The sequence below is a fragment of the Akebia trifoliata genome, chromosome 15, assembly GCF_017979445.1.
Source record: "Akebia trifoliata isolate Shusen 1 chromosome 15, ASM1797944v1, whole genome shotgun sequence".
NCBI classification, from domain to species: Eukaryota; Viridiplantae; Streptophyta; class Magnoliopsida; order Ranunculales; family Lardizabalaceae; genus Akebia; species Akebia trifoliata.
The window spans coordinates 29,610,633-29,631,119 of record NC_141389.1 but is presented as its reverse complement, the minus strand read 5'-3'; the positions used below and the strand labels follow the sequence as shown (position 1 = coordinate 29,631,119).

The following is a 20,487-nucleotide window of genomic DNA, read 5'->3' as shown; positions in this document are numbered from 1 at the left end:
AAAAATTTTGAAATCTCAACTTTGTTCTTCATTTTTTTTTGTTATAAATCATTCAAAATAAATTAAAAAATACGTGTAAATGTTCAAAATTAGAAGTATATTATTTTCATTCGTCATTCATGATAAAAAAAAAATCATCGGAAATAATTGCGCTTGCTGTTGAAAAATCAAAATATGTGAAGAAGATGAGAAAAATGGTAATTTGGATATTTCAAAAACATTATAACATGAGATGGGGATGATGGACCATTAAGAAATAAAAAATTTACTAAATGGACTATCAAGCTGCCAATCAAAACTTAGGATGTATTTAGAAAGAAATCCCTCAGTTAAAATCCTTTATGTAATTTTCCCAAAATTTAATAGGCAGTACTGCATTGAATGTATTTCCTGGGTACAGCCAAGGATGGGTCATTGTCATGGTTCTTCGATACTATCAAAGAGTTACGAGCGTTGTAAAGCCTCTTGAATTTCTTTTATTCTCATCGTCAAATGAGGAACTGTGTTCATGATTTTTATAATATAAAAAAAAGTGAAAATGCTGGACTGACTTCATTGGAATATCCAAATTATTCCAAATCGAATCAAGCCACCCCAAAGCTATCAATTTGGTTCGATTCTCGATTTTTAATTTAAACCAGGTCAAGTTGCACCCCTATTGTAGGCAACGGATCAGACTCATATCTGGACTTTGTCCAATCCATAGACCATGGCCTTATCCAAGGATTAGGCATGCAACATGTACAATGCCCACACATCACACCCACCAACCTTTAGGAATTAATGCTCATTCTGCGTACGGAATTTTCTTCTTTTCTTCGACCAAGAGTAGCCTACTCTTAATTATCATTTCCTCAACAGCAGAGATCAGGCTCATCCTGCACATTCCTTCTTGGAAAAAGGGAGATTAAGTGTAAAGTTGACCAGCAGTCACTAACAACATTATCCACGAAAAACAGTACCACATTCGAGGGGATGGAAGACTTCCAAATCAAGGAGGGTGGAAAAATCACATTTTACTTGTGTGACAACTCCCAAGGATCATTTTCTATGCTCACTTAAGACACTATTAATTTTCTTAAATAAAATCATCAATATTACTTTTCACCAAATAAAAATAATAATTATTTTCTAGATTTTATCTTCTTTTTTCCTTCTTTCGTTACTTTTTAACTTCATTCAATTATTTCATTTGGAAGATCATTATGAGATGACAACTATTATTTTTTCATTGATATTATTATAATGCATGAGATATATTGTATCATTAATAATGTATCTTATAATAAAAGAAAGGTTAAAGTTGTGATTGAGAATAAAATATTTAGCAACATCTATTAAGATATTTTACATTAGAAATTATAGAATTTCTATATATATATATATATATATATATATATATATATATAATATAGAGTTTCTAATATATTAGGTTAGTGTCTAATATCTTAGTCGATGTAATCTTTATAAATACCCTAGTAGGATTCAAGTAACATACATCTAAGATTCTCAATTAAAATCAAATTTCTTTAATAATTACATTTAATGAGACCAACAAGATGCCTCCATGTGGGATGTGACCACTATTGGAAGGCAAGGATGAATCAAAAGGGGCTACTCTTGTTGGAGGAAGAGTTCTTGTGAAAGTTGGAATTAAATAAATTCGCCCAATTCTCATGGTCGGCATTGACAAGATGCTTAAAATACTCCAACACAAAATTGAATCACTCCGTCGGCCAATCTGCACTCAACTTAACATGACCTAAAACTTAGTTAGTGGAGGAAAGATCACAGAATTATAAAGAGAATAAGAGAAGATCTAAAGTAGAAGGTTTCCTAAGATTTACTATCTAATTTTTATTTTCAAGTAAATACGCTTGAACCCATCGAACCAAAAAAATGTAAATACACTTGAATAGATCTAGAACAATCACCAATGAATGTGACGAAATATCTTTTATCTACTTTATGATAATCTAAAATTATTAGGTATCCATATTTCAAAATGAATGAACATAAAACATGTGATTTCTTTCTGCATTATGAAAACATTATGAATTGATTTTTCTTTTATTTCTTCTTTGTTTGACATCATTTGACTAAACCAGATATTCCTTAAGATGCAAGTTCGGATTACTCCTCAATTTTTTCCCTTCAACAAGATTCAATCTGAAGATGTTGAAGGAGATCATCCATCGGCTTCTATTTTTTCTATATTTGAGGATTTTTAGATTATCTTTCCAAGAGAGTGGTAATTTTGCCATGACCACTTAAACAAGAAAAAAAAATTCTAGGAACGATTCAACTTCTACAATCAGGTTGTTGATTATAACCCAAAACTCAGTGCATTTGGTAAAATATTGATTTACCATCCATCATGTGAATATTTAATACTCTACTTCCCCCTATGATTGATATCCCACATCCTCCCTACCATAATTTATTTATTTATTTATTGATCAGTTGTATATATATATAGTCCAGCTTTCCATTTTTAACTCATTCAGAATTAGGCTAAAGTGAGGTGTACTTCAAATACTATGAGATAGATGCGCACTAATCAAAACTAAAACAAGATGATAGTTAGACCAACTATGCTTTATGCAGCAAAATGTTGGGCAATTACCAAGAGTCATGTTAATAAATTGAGAGTAGCAAACATGAGGATGTTGTGATGGATGAGTTGAAAGACTAGTTATTAATACAAAGTTAGAAACGACACATTTGAAAACAAATGTAGGAGTAGATCCAATAGGCAGAAAGTTAGGAAAAAAATATCAACCGAGAAGATTTAGCTATGTTCAACAAAGGCCGATTATGACCCCAATTAAAAGAAATGTTCGGGTTTAAGGTCCTTAAAGAACTAGATGAAAACCCAAAAGAAAGTGAATCATTAACAAAAGATTTGACCTTGGACGGAGTGGCGTGAGGGAACATCATTTGTTTAGTGAAACCCACATTTTTGGGATAAGGCTCTGTTGTGGGGCAGTGGCCTCTTTCAGGGGGGGTGTTCTTTTGATAGGGAGGGTACGGAAATGTCACCGAAGGATCGTTTTCATCTTAAGTTCTCAAGATTGAAGGTTGCGCGTATTTTATCGTCGTGTGAGAATACGATAAAGGAGAGGAATAAGAGATTGAAGAAGGAAATTGTTCAACTCAAGAAATCCGTGGAGGAATTCCCGCTCATAGCCACTAATGGGAAGAGGGCCGGAAGGCGCTTGGTTGGTCTTAATGTCGATTAAGATATTGTCTTGGAATGTGAGGGGTTTGAATGCGGCAACGAAAAGATCAACAGTTAAAGCATTTTTACATCTCCAGAAACCCCATATTGTGGTTTTACAAGAATCAAAACTAGAAAAGGTTGATGAAAGGATGATTAAGGAGATTTGGGATATCCATTTAGTAGGGTGGTGTGAGCTTCCTTCTTGGGGGGCGTCAGGTGGTATCATTCTTTTGTGGAATAGAAAAATGGAAGTAGTGAAAGATAATCTCATAGGGGCTTTCTCAGTTTCAGTCCTTTGCAGAAGGATTGGAGAGGATTTTTCTTGGGTCTTTTCAAGGGTGTATGGTCCGACGATAGAGAGTAAGCGAAGTCAGTTATGGGAGGAGTTGGATGATATCAGAGGCCGTTGGGATAGACCATGGGTTTTGGGAGGTGATTTTAATGTCATCTGTTTCTGTTTTGAAAAAGAATGGGGGTTCGAGACTCACTCCAAAAATGCGTAGATTTTCAGAGTTTGTAGATCGGAATGAATTGATAGATTTTCCGCTTGGTGGAAGTAGGTTCACGTGGTCAAATAACCAGAACAATCCCACCCTTAGTAGATTGGATCGTTTTCTTGTGTCTCTAGGGTGGGAGGAACATTTTGGAAGGATCAATCAAGATAAGTGGCCAAACCCTGCATCAGATCATAGTCCTATTTCTTTGGTGGCGGGGTTGCCAAGGAATCGCCCTACGCCTTTCAGATTTGAGAAGATGTGGTTAGACTTTCAAGATTTTGGGGAGTTGGTCCACACTTGGTGGAATGAGCTATCTTTTGAGCGTAGACCTGGGAAAGTGTTGAGATTGAAGCTAAAGGCCATTCAACAATTATCAATTTCCTTCTTTAACAACCAAACAAATACCTAATTAAATCTTTATTTAAAGTCAACTATAGAATGAGTCAATCTATTTTACTCTTTTTCTACATAACTTGGTAGAGTCAATGTCCTATGAGAGAATAGATTTCCTCAAGAAAATCTTGTTGGTGTTTGAATGTACCAAAGAAAATCTCAAGAGGATTTTAGTTTTGGTATTTTCCCTTCCAAACAAGAAAACAATTTCCCCTCTCAATCATACAAGCTTTAAGCCATCAAAGAAAGCAATAGTAGAAGAGGGATCCCTCCATTAAATCAATCGATTATTAATACAAAATGCTAATAGGCATTTGTTTAGATATACAACTTGGCTGCTCTTCTAGATGCGATTCGCATTAAGGGGAAGAGGAAAAAACACCACCAAAATCCATTACGAAGTTACCACACAATAATAGTAATAGAACAACAGAGCTTATAAGTAATTAATCCACCTACTCAGCAAATTGGCGCTATTAGACCAACAACATATGCCACAAGTGACAGGGGCAGGCCTACATCATCTCAGAAATCCTTAAAAACAGCAAACAGATCTCCAAGAATATAATCATTATCAACCAAGCTAACCAAGAAATAACTGCTTTGCACCTGCAATAATGAGAATAAAACATCTGACTCAATTTGCTAATCCAATCTCCTTCAACAACATGAAAAGGGGGCACAAAGAATGCATAACCAAAGAGAAAGAATTAATAGCAACTTGCAAGAGTGATACCAACCTCTTCCAATAATTTCCTTGAAGAGTCTCCCTGTGTGTACAAAGAAGCCCATCCCCTTGTCCAGATCTCAAATGCCTCATCCTTCCAAATAATGAAGCTTGCAGGATCCACGACAGTTGGTTGGATAATCTCTTTTGCCGGGAAGACTCCCCATGTAACCGCATTCACATCAGTTGGGCTGATGTTAGATATGCATTTCCCATCTTTGTTTACAGCGATGTAGGTGAGAGATGGGAAAGTCTTGCATTTCTCAGTCAATGCAGTTAGTTTTTCTGGAGAGCAGAAGAATTCTAGATAGGCCTTCTGATAAACATATCCACCGGCACCACCCCATCCTGCCAAGCATATCAGGGTGAGAATTAATGAATGCCATTGATTTGACAAAAAGAAATTATTGTTGAAAATCCTATTCAATAATAATTGATTCACCCAACAGATAATCTCTAAGAGTAAGATCCAACATGACATTCAAAACATTTTGCAAAAGCAATCAGATCGTGAAATCTTAGGACAACAAAAGGAATCAAACTGCATCACATCTCAAAGTATTTCTGCTAGCAACATACCATATAGAGCATTGAAAATTTTATATATAAAAAATCTCAAAATATTGATGTGGTTCTATTTCATTACCATTGGTAAATAAGAACTTTAAGGATCTGTTTGATTGCAGAGAAATTCTCTCCCCCAAGAAAACAAAAACAGAATACCAGAATATGGATTGTATGTCAGAAAAATCCTTTTGCTCGGACAATTCAAAAACATGGCTACGGTCCAAGGATTGGATTTGACTCAGATCAGAGGGAGAAAGAAGAGGTTATCAATCCTCAGACAGCACAAAAGAAACATGGAACAGTATGTCGGCAACCAGCCGACAGAAAGTTGTTCCAAGTCAATACTGGTACTTGCTCGAGCGGTACTCTCGTTTTCATGAGAATTTTTTTTCCTTCCTCTGGGGAGTGGAAAAATGTTTTCCCACTCAATGAAATATGATTACTAATGAGAAATCTGTTTGCTGGAGATCAGCAAACCAACACACAAAATTAGTCCATTTTCAGTGTAAACAGATTTTCAGTAATCAAACAAAATCTAAATGTCATGTGAAATTACAGATCCTTTCCGGCAACGGCGTTTATAATTATCAATTTAACTTTTAAATAAAAAAAAATTACAGATCCTTCAATTTCTCAAGTGGGCTGTACAATTCACTTTTGATTCTTGACACCTGACAGTACAGTTTTATCAAAGGATTGGAATTGTAAAACATATATATATATATATATATATGTATATATATATATATATGTATATATATATATATATATGTATAGGGGGTGTTCAAGGGACGTAAGTCGAAACATATGTAAAAACAAACATTTTTCAAAATATGGGTTAGAAGCTTTGGATTGAGCTGATTTTTTGTGAGGATGATCTCTATGATGAGAAGAGTGCTTCATATATATATATATATATATATATATATATTGATGAATAAATCGTAAAAAATAATATTTCAACAACAATAATAAAAATATTTTGACATATAAAACGTGCTAATCATGTTTAAATTATATTGGCACTCCCTAATAAAACATAATAATATGATACAAGGCATATCTTAGAAATAATATTTCACTCACCAACAGAAGGGGAATCGGATTTCTCCCCATTAACAGCAGGTTGGCTATTGATGGTAAGAAACCCCTTCAAATTAATATTTCCCAACTGTTCATTTATGATCTTTGTCTCCGGCTGAAGCCCTTCTAACTCTGACCACGGACTGCTTCTAAGTTCTCCCATGCAGAATCTCTTGAATCTCTGATGTAGCAGAAGGTAAATATATAAGACATTCCCATGAGAAATCATACATACCCAAGAGCAATTTGATGAAAAAAGATTGAAATGACTTGAAAGAATGTACCTCTTGAATGTCCTCAACAGATTTCAATATGACAGCCCACTCCTCATTAAGTTTCTTGTCACGTGAACGCGGTCGCAGAAACTATCATAAAAATTAACACTTTTTTTTTAATTTATGCTATCTTAGAATAGCATAATGGAATAAATAAGGAGAAAAAATATATCAATGAAGCAAATAACTGAAGTTATGACCAGAAAAGACTGAAAGACACTAGAGATAACCGGTCTGCAAGAGAATGGTTAAAATATTACCTTTATAGTAACAAGCAGTAATACCAAAAACTCACAAAAATTAATAGCAGTAACATAAAGAGAATAGAGAAAGCAACCGAAACCGCACAAGCAGTATAATACTTAGGTGGTTCAACACTAAGAGTAATGTCTACAGGCTTTGACAATTGAGAAAAAACAATACGCATATTGGGCAAAATACAAGATACCTCAAAAACGACAGCACTTAACTCACAACCTCCAATTGTTCCCCGATTGAAACTCGCCCAATCCAATTACCTGAAGAGAATACCTAATACCTGGACCCCCTCCATTTACCTAGAGTTCCAAAGGATACCATTCCAATGCCTGGGGTACCTTGGGATACTTCTTCAGTGGCTGAAACTCTCCCAAAAACACACCATTGGGAGTGTGCGATGCCATAATTTTTTTGGCTCACCCCCTATGTATAGGGAAAACTTAAAGCCATGCCTAAATTAACAAGAAATTACAAAATCAATCCAGATTTCAAGAATTCCATTTGCAGTTGGCTGTCCAATATTTGCACAGCCAACCCATCTACTTGCCTTCGAATTAGAGATAAACTCTAACAAACACATTGGTGGTATATGGCTGTGATGGGAACAAGGGCATAGTCCACGAGTCAATCTAGATGGTGGTCTATCAAATGAGGATGCCACATCATGTATCTATGTGATTAAAGAGTTTAAAAACTCTAGCGTGCAAGTTATTGGATTGGAGAACAATAACAAAAAATTACATATTCCATATCTAACTGCTGGGATGAGATAATATTGTATTATTTGCCAATGGGATTATGACATCAGTGTTCTAAACTGAATTGTGAACTAACCCAAGAAGTAATAATCAAAGACAGGAAGAATTATTCGGCATGTTAAAGCTCATTACCTGATGGTCGGTCAATGCTCCATAGGAGGCATTACGAGAATCACCCCATCGCCCATGTGGGTATTGGTCCCATCCTATAGTCCTTGTTATGTAGCTTTTTGGACGATTGGCCCTGCCATCATCAATCCGAGAAGGTCAGAAGCTTTGTAGAGTCTGATTAAACCAAAAAATACTTCACAACACCCATTAATGCATTTGTAGCCAAAGGTTTAGTATACCAGAAAATTGGTCGAACGTCTTCTTTAACACGGAAGACATTTGTTGGACGCCTCCACGGCAGAGGCCTTGAAATGTTGGCTCCATCAACTAACCCAAGATTCTGTCATTCATAAGTTTCATATAAGGTCTAAATCCAAATATTACAAACAAAGGCCACAACAGGATATGGAAAATAACCTTTAAGATTGCCAAAGCCGATTTGTCCATGTTTAGTGTATAAAGGTGCAAGGTCTTGATCCCATGAGCTAAAATCTTCTTGCACATTTCAGTTCCAAGGTGTATTCCATACTGTTTGACAGCCTCTTCATTGTCCTTAATAGGCTCTAGAGCAGCTGTAATTTCAGATGGTATCTAGAATATGACATCAAAACACAAACAGGACATGTTAAAATTAATGGACATACGTTTACCTAACACTAAAATTTAGCAATGTTCGATGGGGAAAAGATTGGTCAGCATGTTCAAGACCAGGTTTTCAATTGGCACAAATCTTCCCTGATATGTACCTAGTATTTGAAAACTAAGATCCACATTTCAGTGGAGCTATCTCATCCATGACTTGGCTGACATTCTCATACTAGACCTTTGTTATTATAATTAAGAACATAATTTACTAAAGAAGAAAAAACTAGGTATTTAAAAAAAAAATTATGTGATTATCAAATGACAAAGATTGTCCTGAATGGAAAACTAGTTCAAATTTTTAACTTTGTTAAAGACAAAAGTGATATAAATGTCAGAAGATAAGAAATGTACAATGATTCATTTAACGACTGATCTACTATACCATCTCCAAGGCTAAAATCTGCCAAAAATTAGCCTGTAAAAGGTCAACAGGAGGAGATTGCATACCCTAGTTTTGCAAAAGCCCGCCATGCGCAAGAAGCCCTTATAATTATTGATTGGCATGATACCAGGGACAATAGGACAAGTAATTCCAATTTGTCGGCAATCATTGACAAACTTCAGATAATTATCAGTATCATAGAACAGTTGAGTGATAATGAGATCTGCTCCAGCATCAACCTATAAAAGAAACCTCCATCAATATAGGTCAAACATAACAAGAAGCAGAAAGAATTCTATAAAATAAAAGATAAAAAATGTCATATTGAGGTTATGAATTACTTTCATAACCAGATATCTTCCATAAAAATTGAACAATGCAGTAAACCGTATTAGAAAATACCCGCTTTGTATAGTAATCTCACTACAAATCATATGAAACAAGGATTATCCATGCCTAATATTTGCTTCCTATGTAAGTTAGATGGGGAGTCAGCCGATCATCCTTTTATTCATTGTTCATTCGTAAGGAAAGTAAGGGCTCATCTCCGATCGTTGTTCCATAGTTTGTGTACTTCCCTACCTCTATAACAACATTGCTTCATTTTTGGCATATCAAGGCCTTTCCACAAAGAGATAATTATATAGGCAATAACATCTTTTGCAGTATGTTGAGGGATTTGGGAGGAAAGGGACTTTAGAATCTTTGAATATCCATGCCCATCTTTCAAATATTTTTTTCATTAAGATGTGATTGAGAAACATAAATAATTTGGCATGTTAAACCATGAGTCATCTACCGATAAAGAAAAAGTAGTAGTGACTAGATGAATATCAAGGGAAACTGAGTAACGGATTAATTGTAAAAGAATTTAGAGCACCGACAAGACACACGATAAGAGAAATTAATAAGAGAAGATATTGGATATACCTTGCTCTTCAAATAAGCGAGATCATTTTGATATCCTTCCAATGTGGCGAAACCATTGCTTTGTATCATTTCAGGATGTGCCTCTGCAGCAAGATTACAAATCATGTCTACAGCAATGCATATACTATAGAGATGCCAGACCACAATAAATTGTTATTTCTCCTTTTTTTTTTTTTAAAGTGCTTAAATTCAAACAAACCTGGATAACCAGCAACGGTTATGCCAAAGTAATCACCATATTTGGATCGGATATGCCTAACCTGCAAAATATACACCAAATCTTTTCATATAGTGGTTGGTCTCTAAATGAAATCCAAAAAAAAATGGTAAAAGTAAAAGTAAAAGAGGAATTACGAGATCGAGAGCACAAGAAAATCCGCCTTCAATCTGAACAAACTTATCTTGTCCATGTGGAGGATCTCCTCTCAGAGCAAGAACATTCTGGATTCCATTAGACTTGATGGTATCGAGAGCATGGTCGATCTTCTCCACAGGCATGTTCGTGCAAGTCAAATGCATCATTGATTCTACGCAGATCTGAAAACAAAAAAATTAAAATTTCACAATTAACTAACAAGAACTATTAAGAGAAGCAAGCAGATCTAAATCTAACAAACACAAATTCCAAAAAAGAAAAAAAAAATTGTTAAAACCATGTTCTGCATCTTGTTAGCAATGTCGAGGGTGAGATCAGCAGTGGAACCACCAGCGCCCCAGGTGATATCGCAGAAGGAAGGGTTGTGAGCGACCATACGTTCCATCCTCTCGAACAAGTTGTCCACTCCATCCTCCGTCTTTGGTGGGAAGAATTCAAACGAGAATACTACTCGCCCTTCCTCTGATGCCTCTCTGATCTTCTCAATCACCTTCATTCTCTCTTCTCTTCTCTTCTCTTTTCCTTACCCACAAAAATATCAGATCCAACCCAAAATAATAGAATGAGAATTGAGAAGAAGAGACGGACTTTTTATGTTCGATCTATCTTCTTCTTTTATATTATAATATAATATATAATATGAGCTAATTGACTCGAGGAATAAGATTAAGGGGAGGACGACTTTGATTTGCCACCAACTCCCACAAATGTTTTAATTGGCGCGCGATCTCTTACATTACCAACCTTTTCTGGACACCTACCATTACCCAATTCATTTCACCCACTCCCTCTACTGAAAATTGGAAAATCGAACCCTTTTTTTATTATTATTATTATTTGTTCGAGGAAGAGCGACACAACATATATCTATCTTCACTGCTGAAGAAATTTTTTTTTTTTTTTTTTTAAAGATTATTATTGTGTGATGCAACTACAACACCACGATCGAACAAGTATTGTAAGCATTTAATTATTTATTCGTATTTTGTATGAAAATATGAAAAAGAAACGTGGCCAGTCAGTTATTATTATTTTAGTAGATTATCGGCTTTATAGGAAAAATCTCAAATTGAAACCAAATCTCTAACGAAGTCAACAATCAAGAATTGGTTTGGTTGGTGAGAAGGCCCCACCATACCTACTAATTCCAACACTTGAACGTCACTGATGGTAGGTAGAGGTGAAGGATTGTTGCTTCAATTGTAATTTATCTTGTGAAACCCCCATGTGGACCACTTAATTACCACCACCTCAGCTGCTGCCAGTAATCCGACTCTCTTATGATTCCATATAGTGATGAAACTATTAGGTAAAATCACAATTACCCGCTCCCCCCCACTACTATAATTAGTTGATAGGGGCTTCTCAAAAGTCTGATTAAGAGTGATCAACCTTAGGAAGAAACAGCATGAGGACACACTTTTACCAAGTGAAGTTACTTCAGGAATTAGATGCTATATTTTGATTATTTACTTAACCAAAACATACCACATAAACACCCTAAGTTTAGTTTTAATAGGAACGGGCCCTCACTCTAGATCGCGACTCTTAAAAATTAACCACCATGTTAATTCACTCACTCTGCCCAATCCCACATATATCTTCGTTTCCACTAGTATCACTTCATTTTCCAACCTCTCCAACCAAGTCATGAGATGGGTGACAATTTCATGTGGTAAAAGAAGATGTGTTGGTGCTTCGTTGTTTCGAGATGCTTGTGGAGTGGATCCAGTTGAAGGACCTTACAAAGGACTTATATCTTGACATCAGATGAACTGATAGTGAAAATTCAAGAAAAAGATGTGAGTGTGATGATGCAGTACAAAAACATGAAGGAGAAAAGGGCAGTGAGGACTACAAATGTTCCTTTGGCAATCAAGAGCTGATAGTCTGGTTTAGAACTGAGGAGAGAAATTAAAAATAAATAAAAATCACTGTTAGAAAACATTTCTCCTAGGCTTGGTTATGCCCAAATTATCAACTATAAAAATATTTAACCAATTTTTGAAAGTACCAAGAGGACTTGGTTATTGCCATGAATTTTATAAATAATATGCAAGCAGGCTGTCAAATAGCAGTAGTACCTTGTCACCAATCAACAACATTTGAAAAAAAAACTTATGCTAACAGAAATGAATGGTGACAAACCATTTGGGGGCACCGACCCAACAATCATTTATATAACACAAGTGAATGACAACCTAATCTCCTGGGAACTGACCTCCAATATCGTGCACCCATTTACAAAAAATATTTGTACATTCCTGGAAACTAACAAGCAGAGAACCGTGCTCTCTCTGAGACCTTAAAATCTATCACTGATGCTGATCCCACCAGCAAAACTCTTGGCTTGCAACTGTTTCCCAAGAAATCAGAAATCAGAGCAACATGGTTATCATCACTGCTGCATCATCATCATCCATCCAGCCTTGACCCCTAGCCCAGAAAAAGATCTATCTTCTGCACTTGATTAAATGAATATCCATAGCTTAGTCTCTGTTGAACCTCTCTTCTGTTTTGGGGAGTCTGTCTCACTTACACCTTAAGTCATTAGAGCCCACTACAGGTTTACATTGCACTCTCCCATGAACTGATCCCCTTGTTTCAGAAACTTCTTCCAGTGCACTTTATATTTTGGAATGCCCAGCTCTAGCCATGGCTTCATGTTCCCATTGTAATGCAATACTGTAGCTTTTTTAATGGCTTGGGAATCAATCCAGTAGTCATGACCCAGTCCAGACAAAGCCCATGAACCATCAAGAACATAAACCAGATCCTGAAATGTGAGCAAGCTTGCTTGTAATATTCCAACCCCCAGTGATACCTCTCTCACGTTCTGCTGCTGTTCATGTAGGAAGAAGAGAAAGCACAAAGTTAAAAGCTTACAACTTATTACTACCATTGTTAGAAAATTTTATACCATTTCTTTTGAAACTATGAAAAGTTATGAACTAATATCAAAATTCCATAAAACAGCAGGAGAAAAAAAAAAATACGCAGGGGGATTACTCCTTTCCACTAGGCTCAGACACACTGTAAAGGCATAGGCTTGGTCCACCACTGTAGCTCATTCAAGGTAATCAAGCCAGCCAGAATTCCACCAGAGCCAGCTCACTGATTCTCGGCTAGAGTTTCAATTGGTCGATTTTTATTTGGTACTCTCAAGTCAACAAAATAACCCAGCTATGATCAAAATACTCCCATTGTTTTCAGAAATGACAAATATGGCAGTAACACAACTCCTGTAGTCAAACAAAAACAGTAATTCTTTCTTTGAAGGGGTATCATATTTACAGAATGTGAGTACAATCTGATAATAGAGTACCCATGCCAGATTCTAAGCTCTATAAAAGGCTTGTGTGGCAGGTTGTGCGTTAATGGCACAAACCTGTATACTAAGTGGTCAAAAACTCCTCATCTAAACCAACATGGTTTACCCAATAATTGGGAGAAAACAAACTATCCACTTGGTCTCCAACAAATTATTGATGAAATTGACAAAGCTAAAGTAGGAATACGGTCGATTGATTTACCATTGAATTTAGTAATTTAAGCAGTACTTGCTCCCAGCCATAATTGCATAGAAAACTTCCAGAGGACAAATTTTTTTACTTACCACTTGGAGCAGCCTTCGGTAAGTATCAGTAAGGTTCAGCTCCCTCCATTTCATCAGATCAACTATATTCAGTCCAGACATCCACGTGCAAGAACTCCTATTGAAACTGTTTCCACCAAAATAACTTTTCAGCTGACCCAACCTCACTGCACAAAACTGAACAGCACCATTTACTTTCCCTGCCATCTCAAGACTCCATAGTGGCGACAAATCTTGTTGAACAACGATATCATCATCCAAAACCACCACCTTGTTTAGATTCTGGAATATTTCAGGAAGAAGAAAATGTGTGTGGCCAAATACTGAGATGTATTCAGTTCTCATTTGGGTTGCAGGTGGCTTATCAATACTCCGGAAGGAAACACGGAACTCCTCAGACAATGACAAGTGTAGTGGGTTTGCTGCATCGTGGTAGTCTAGGTTTAGATCTTCAATGTTCAATACGTGAATGGTGGCCTCCTTGTAAGAATTCCTGAAAAACCAGAATTTCATGGCAAAGTAATTCTGTCCACCTGTCAACACATGAAAAACCTGATTCCCACTTTCCTGTAACATACGTAGCAGAAGAACCAATCAAAAAAGTTTACCATCATACAGAACACAATTTTAACATGCTGGAGTTTACAGTCCAACATACTTTGGCATGCATTACGGTTGAGTTGATTACAACAGACAAGGAGAGTATGTTGTTGGAGAAAATGACGTAGTGGTGCAACTCTGGATTGGCATATTTCTCAACTGGCAAGAGCTCCATATCAAGTGAGTAGGATCGGAAATATTCTACTGTCAACCTCATAGAAAGGCAGTGCAGACTCTTGGGAATGGTCTGGACAGCAAGTTGATAGAGGAATGCACTCTGCTTCAAGTGGAAATGGGCTTCATCCTCAGTTAGATCTAGTATTTGTCTCAGTTTCTTGTCAACATTATTGCAGTCCACCGGGAATGATTTAGCTCTGGCTATTGCAGCTTCCATCTTCTGTAGCTTTGTTTCAACACTGACAAAAACATGCCAAATGGTATTTAATGTTCCAAATAGACTCCTAAAGAAAAGCTCATAAACAACTAGCATAATGACATCATTAAACACACTACAAAAGCAGAATGAAGCAAATATGATGCAGTCTTACACAAAAAAGAACACGACAGTAACATTTTTAACCATGGCAATACAAATGCAGCAGATAGGCACCCGCTAATCCCCTCTAAATAAATAGGATCAAACTAGAAGGGGAAGTCTTATAGTTCAACCCAATCAAATCTGATGGACCCAAATCCATTCAATGCATTGGAGATGGAGGAAGATTCAATTTCTGAGGTTTTGCCTCTCCAACCAAGGAAAGAAAATCTTATGATGGGACATGTAGAGGAGCAGATTGATTCCCAATCCCAAACCAAACCAAGTCGTTCGACAATCAGATATTGATAGAAGAATCAAAGAGTGATAAGCTGGAAGGGTTCCCTCCGAAGCGGTAGATGAATGGGATATTCAATCGGAACCAATTGTACGGTCCAAAACAGGTAAATTGAGGACAAAAAATCATGGTCCTTCCTAGGACCTCCAATTAACACTAATTCTCGATCAAGAAGATGAGCTTTTTTCTTTTGAGGAAGAATCAATATTTTCGAATTAGGCTCTAGCCATGTTTAGGGCAATGTTATTTTTCATTACTTTTATGCTTTTATCCATGTCTGAGTTTGATTCCGGTTTTGGATTTCTGTTGTTTTGGAATCCAACTTTGTTTTGTAGGGGGTATGCCCCTGAAACTATGTAATTCATGTTATTTTTCTGAACTTGTTTAAAGCTTTGCTTGCCTAGAAGAAAAAAATGCAGCAGACAGGCACATCCATTCAACTGTAGGCTCCATGTTTTCATTTATAATTTCCCCTAAATTTGCAGATAAGTGTGTTATTTCCTCGATAAAATGAACATATAATGAAGAAGAGAATGTTGAGATGGATGAGTGGTAAGCCTAGGAAACACACGGTCAAAAATAGATACATTCAAAGGAATCAAGGAATAGTCACAACAGGAAATAGAATGAAGGGAAGTCGATTGAGATGGTTTGGACATGTACAATGTGCAACTGTGACAGCGCCAGTGAGGAACGCTTTGGTTCAAATAGAATGCCCTAAAACGGAGAGAGGAAGGCTGAAAATGAGGTAGACTGAGGTAATAAGAAAATATCTGAAATCAAAATATATATATATATATATATCTGAAATCACATTCCTTGATAAAAGGCATGCCTTCAGATGGAGCTAAACGGTGAAAAGGGTTCATGATACCATCTAATATTTGGGATGGGTCTTAAATGATAAATTCATACAACTGAATTCTCCAATTTCATAACCATCTGTCTTCATGATATGAAAACTGTCTAAACAAGAATATCCTTGTAACACAGAAGCATGTGTCAGTTATTTTTCCACCTTAGAGTAGTGCAAAGGAGCTTAGCACTTTTTCTCCATCGAGACATAATTATAGTGCAATCATGTAGTCATCAACACTTACTCTGGTGAAAGATCAGAATCAGTGATTGTCTCACTGAGAATTCGCTCAAACTCCTGAATATTTTGCTTCATTTCATGTGCAAGCTTGTCATGTGCTGGAAGTTTTGCAATGCTTGGATAGTATGCTCTGGCCACAAAAAGCTGGTCCTTCAATTTCTTCACCATTGAATCCTTCATTTCTTCTTTGTGTTCTTCACACCACAGGCAGTAACTCCCAAATTCCAACTGACATGATTTTTCTGTTTCATCACCAGTTACACCATTCACATATTCAGTAACTTCAACTGTACCATTGTCTCCCTTCTTCTGTCACATATTTGGAAAAAAAAAGAGGGAGAGAAGCCTCTTTAAGTTGATTACCAAAAGAATACACGAGGACAAGAACTTTTTAACTGCAAGATGAAGAAACAGATAAGAAAAACATTCAGAAAATATTTACTTTTGTATAATCAGGGACCAGTTCCAGCACAACCTCCGGCAATACAGATTGACCTGTGTATAACAAAAAGTGAGCAGAGATACAGTTGAAATTTAACAAGAGACAAGAAAAAAGAAAGAAAAAAATGCAACAAAATGCCTATAAAGTAATTTCAACAACACCATTTTTTTGTTCTGTGGTGACTTGCATAGCCACCCTATTGACAGTGTCATTTGCAGCTTCCTTGGCAAAGTTCTCAATAACATCCTGACACATGAATAAATTCAATTTATTTAAGAAAATCAGGAAAACTAGTTCAAACATGAATTAAATATCTTAACTAACAACATGGAAAGAATATGATTAAGAAATCAAAGTCAACCAGAACTGTGTTTGTTTTTTTCTCTCAGCATGAAAAAACGTTATATGTACCTGATTAGTGGCAACGTGACATCACCAGACAAAAAGATCAGTTGAAATCAAGAGCCACCAACATTAACCTTGATGGGGTGTTATGACAAAGAAGAAGAAAATGGAAGGAGGATTTATCCAAAATAGTATAACTGGTGCTTCCACAGCTTGACATCCAATCCAACTTTGTAGTAAACGTGAAACATTCATACACTCTCCAGGAAGTATGAACTAATTATAATGCCAGTGGAAGGTGAAATGTAGACAACTACCTTATGAGTGGTCCTACATGTAGTTACAATGCGAATCTCACTAGATCTACAGACCCCCCAAAAAACAAAAGTTTATTTTCCATTGAGTTCTTCAACAGGTGAATTTCACATCTAATTACATCCAACACGGACCACCCTCTATCGAAACCCCATTCGCCCACATGTTGTGGAATTTGGATGGAGTGGAATGGTAGAGCTTTTTAGGGAAGGAGCGTTCCTTACAAGAGGTTATCTTGGCCATTGTGGGGTTAATTTTGCTATGAAGCAAAAAAACCTTTAATGAATTTAAAGGGGTCTTCTTCGAAAATTTTATGGTTAAATGGAATGTCATACGTTCGGATTGAGTTGAGTGTTTGTCTTTTCTCTCATTAAATTAAAACAATACACAGTTTGGCCTTCTCTTGGTATCCAGTAATCCAAATGATTCAACAACCAAAAAAGGTCTATGGGGTACATCCAAGCAACAACTTGTAATTCCAAGACATCTCTTGTAATGTTTGAGACCATATCAAATGGTTAGTTTATTTAGATCGGTGAGAACAGAACCTTTGATAGAGATGGCTCCAATCTCCTCATTAGATCGTCTATGCCAGCTGATTTGTAGTCCTGCAAAGATCCAAATAAAGAAATTAGAATGGTCTGCTATATATTTAAATAAAATTAAAAAAAAAAAAAAAAAAAAAAGAGATTAAAAGAGACAGATGGAGATTACATCAAAATAATCAAAACAGCAAGCAAACAATTAACAAACATAAATGCCGTCAAAAAGAGATCCATACCTGAGCAGAACTTAGATCTTCAGCCACGTATCCTGCAGATCCAAAGAAGAAAAGATAATTGGATACAGAAGGAGAGTGAGGAAGCTCAGATCTAGAGATCTCACTTAGGGTAATAACATAGTGAGTGTGAGTGTGAGTGAGAGAGAGAGACGTACGTACCATTAGAATGAGAATGAAAGCCAAGCAAGAAGACAAGGGGAAGGAGCATGGAGAGGATGACAAGGCAAAGCACTGCAATGGCAAGACCTCTCCATCCTCTCTTTGGAGTTACGGAATAAGAAGAGAATCCTCCCTTCATCACTCCTCTGTCCTCAGTCCTCACCTCTTTTATATTCCTTGTTTACCATAGGCATTAAGCAGTTAAAGCACAGCATATATCACCAATCGCTGCCTCTACATTCTACATTCTACATTCTTCAATACACGCGCGCTTTTTTTTACTTTTTAATTTAATAAAAAATAATAATAATTTCTTTCCTTCGTTTAAACTCGCTCAAATCAAGTCGGCTCTCGATCGAACTACGTATACACGCACGCACGGACAGACAGACGTGAATGACAGAGGAAAAAGAATGTGTGAGTGAAGAAAGAAAGAAAAAGAAAGATCAGATTTTTTTTTCTTTTCTAAAAGAGGAACTTAAAAAAGGAACAGTGATCGTCTTACAGACGTCTCTTATTAATATTATTCACCCTTCGATTCCCTTTCTCTTTCTTTTTTATTTATAAAGAAATTATATTGGTACCCCAATGTTTACTTATCACACTTTAATTCATTGAACACCAGTCAAGGCTTATCACACTTAAATTCATGGAATAATATTTAATACACTAGCCAGTCAACGCCTGACACATTTTATTTGAGGTTTCAATGGAACGCTTAATAACCTAAGAAATTTATAATAATAAATTACTAACTAACTCAACTTATATGATTAACATTTAGAATGTGATTTGCTTTTACTGATGGTTTTGCAATATTTCTATTTTTTTAGTCTTTGCAGACAACAGCAGAAACGCCCACTACTGCATATACTTGATCGTGTACACAATTGCATACCACACCCAACGTTGCCTGACAAATTGCTTAACTATGTTTCTGAAACTTACTTGATCCAACAGGACAAAATTCCGTGCTTGAAAAGATCCACAAATCTAATGCTTAACACATGGATTCGCCTGCACTAACTTATTAGCTTGCATATTAACTTAGTTTATGCTTAATTTGCACCTCCCCCTCTGAAAGTCCTATGTGCAACTGGTTGAGCCAAGGGTCTACCTGACCTTAGAGGGTGACCCCAAGGAATTCCATATGGATTCGGCCGCACTAACTTATTATCTTGCATATTAACTTATTTATGCTTAATTTGCACCTCCCCCTCTGAAAGTCCTATGTGCAACTGGTTGAGCCAAGGGTCTACCTGACCCTAGAGGGTGACCCCAAGGAATTCATTGCTTCCATATGGATTCAGCCGCACTAACTTATTATCTTGCATATTAACTTAGTTTATGCTTAATTTGCACCTCCCCCTCTGAAAGTCCTATGTGCAACTGGTTGAGCCAAGGGTCTACCTGACCCTAGAGGGTGACCCCAAGGAATTCATTGCTTCATAGGGTTTCCAACTCTTGACCTACCTCCCGAGGAAGAGCTTATCAAGGCTCAGTTTACCACTAGGCCAACCCCTTGGGGTTTATTTCATGCTTAACTTGAGAAGATGCACACGTTTGATGGTTGACCTACAAATTCTCATACAGTTTCTCAACAACAATGTGGGTTTAGTGTATTTTATTTATTTTACATCCCCCTTCTACTTCTTATTTTATTTTTAAGAATAGAATAGAATTCTTGTACATCGACTTACTTCCGGTCAGATGGATTCCACCTTGAACATGATCTGCAAGGAAATCTGACCAAAAGGATGAGAGATGGCAACTCTAAGAATACACCCCAAGATTCATTAGTATCATCATGCAAATGGCAAGAGATCAAGTTGGTGGCATTTTTCTCTACTCGAGATGGCACCAAAAACATCATTTTTCATGCATGAATGAGAGAGTAAGAAAATAGCATGGAACTTCTTTCCAACGAGAGAGTTTTCACATTTTTGTTGTGCAAGCATTCTAACCAATTCTAGGATACATCATTCCAAACCTAAGGGGACATTTCACATATACATTCTCAAAGAAAGAACATGATAAGGGATCTCTCTCTCTCTCTCTCTCTCAATGAGAAGATCCAGTGCATCCTTGCCAAAATC

At 36.4% G+C, this 20,487-nt stretch overlaps 2 protein-coding genes across 4 annotated transcripts; both read right to left on the bottom strand.

Moving 5' to 3' along the window:
* Nucleotides 1-4,365: 4,365 nt before the first annotated feature.
* LOC147385189 (methylenetetrahydrofolate reductase (NADH) 1-like) lies at nucleotides 4,366-11,053 on the bottom strand. Its single transcript, XM_086425699.1, has 12 exons — nucleotides 10,503-11,053; nucleotides 10,204-10,386; nucleotides 10,049-10,109; nucleotides 9,850-9,932; nucleotides 8,985-9,158; nucleotides 8,310-8,483; nucleotides 8,132-8,232; nucleotides 7,914-8,025; nucleotides 6,775-6,855; nucleotides 6,494-6,671; nucleotides 4,854-5,188; nucleotides 4,366-4,722 (listed from the first exon to the last, which is right to left on the bottom strand). The coding sequence occupies exons 1-12, from the start codon at nucleotides 10,719-10,721 to the stop codon at nucleotides 4,639-4,641; spliced, it is 1,785 nt and encodes a 594-aa protein (XP_086281825.1). The 5' UTR covers nucleotides 10,722-11,053; the 3' UTR covers nucleotides 4,366-4,638.
* A 1,183-nt stretch (nucleotides 11,054-12,236) lies between these two features.
* On the bottom strand, nucleotides 12,237-18,896 carry LOC147385188 (putative galacturonosyltransferase 7). Of its 3 annotated transcripts, none has more exons than XM_086425034.1 (9): nucleotides 18,392-18,896; nucleotides 18,233-18,264; nucleotides 18,000-18,059; nucleotides 16,953-17,037; nucleotides 16,792-16,844; nucleotides 16,354-16,658; nucleotides 14,479-14,836; nucleotides 13,842-14,387; nucleotides 12,237-13,064 (listed from the first exon to the last, which is right to left on the bottom strand). In XM_086425034.1, exons 1-9 carry the CDS (start codon nucleotides 18,528-18,530, stop codon nucleotides 12,786-12,788), a joined length of 1,857 nt encoding a protein of 618 aa, XP_086281160.1. In that variant the 5' UTR covers nucleotides 18,531-18,896; the 3' UTR covers nucleotides 12,237-12,785. The 3 variants fall into 3 exon arrangements, with proteins under 3 accessions (XP_086281160.1, XP_086281159.1, XP_086281161.1); XM_086425033.1 differs by having other exon boundaries at nucleotides 12,237-13,067; nucleotides 18,392-18,887; XM_086425035.1 differs by having other exon boundaries at nucleotides 12,237-13,067; nucleotides 17,203-18,059; nucleotides 18,392-18,449.
* Between the last annotated feature and the right edge of the window lie 1,591 nt (nucleotides 18,897-20,487).

Excerpts from the sequence above, each read along its gene's own strand:
- LOC147385188 (XM_086425033.1), bottom strand. The coding sequence starts at position 18,530 with ATGAAGGGAGGATTCTCTTCTTATTCCGTAACTCCAAAGAGAGGATGG. Across the intron at positions 16,845-16,952 it reads CACCACAGAACAAAAAAATG|GTCAATCTGTATTGCCGGAG; the intron begins GTGTTGTTGAAA and ends TGTTATACACAG. Across the intron at positions 14,388-14,478 it reads CAACCGTAATGCATGCCAAA|GAAAGTGGGAATCAGGTTTT; the intron begins GTATGTTGGACT and ends CGTATGTTACAG.
- LOC147385189 (XM_086425699.1), bottom strand. The coding sequence starts at position 10,721 with ATGAAGGTGATTGAGAAGATCAGAGAGGCATCAGAGGAAGGGCGAGTA. Across the intron at positions 9,159-9,849 it reads TCGCTTATTTGAAGAGCAAG|GTTGATGCTGGAGCAGATCT; the intron begins GTATATCCAATA and ends TTTCTTTTATAG. Across the intron at positions 6,856-7,913 it reads GAGCATTGACCGACCATCAG|TTTCTGCGACCGCGTTCACG; the intron begins GTAATGAGCTTT and ends TTTTTATGATAG.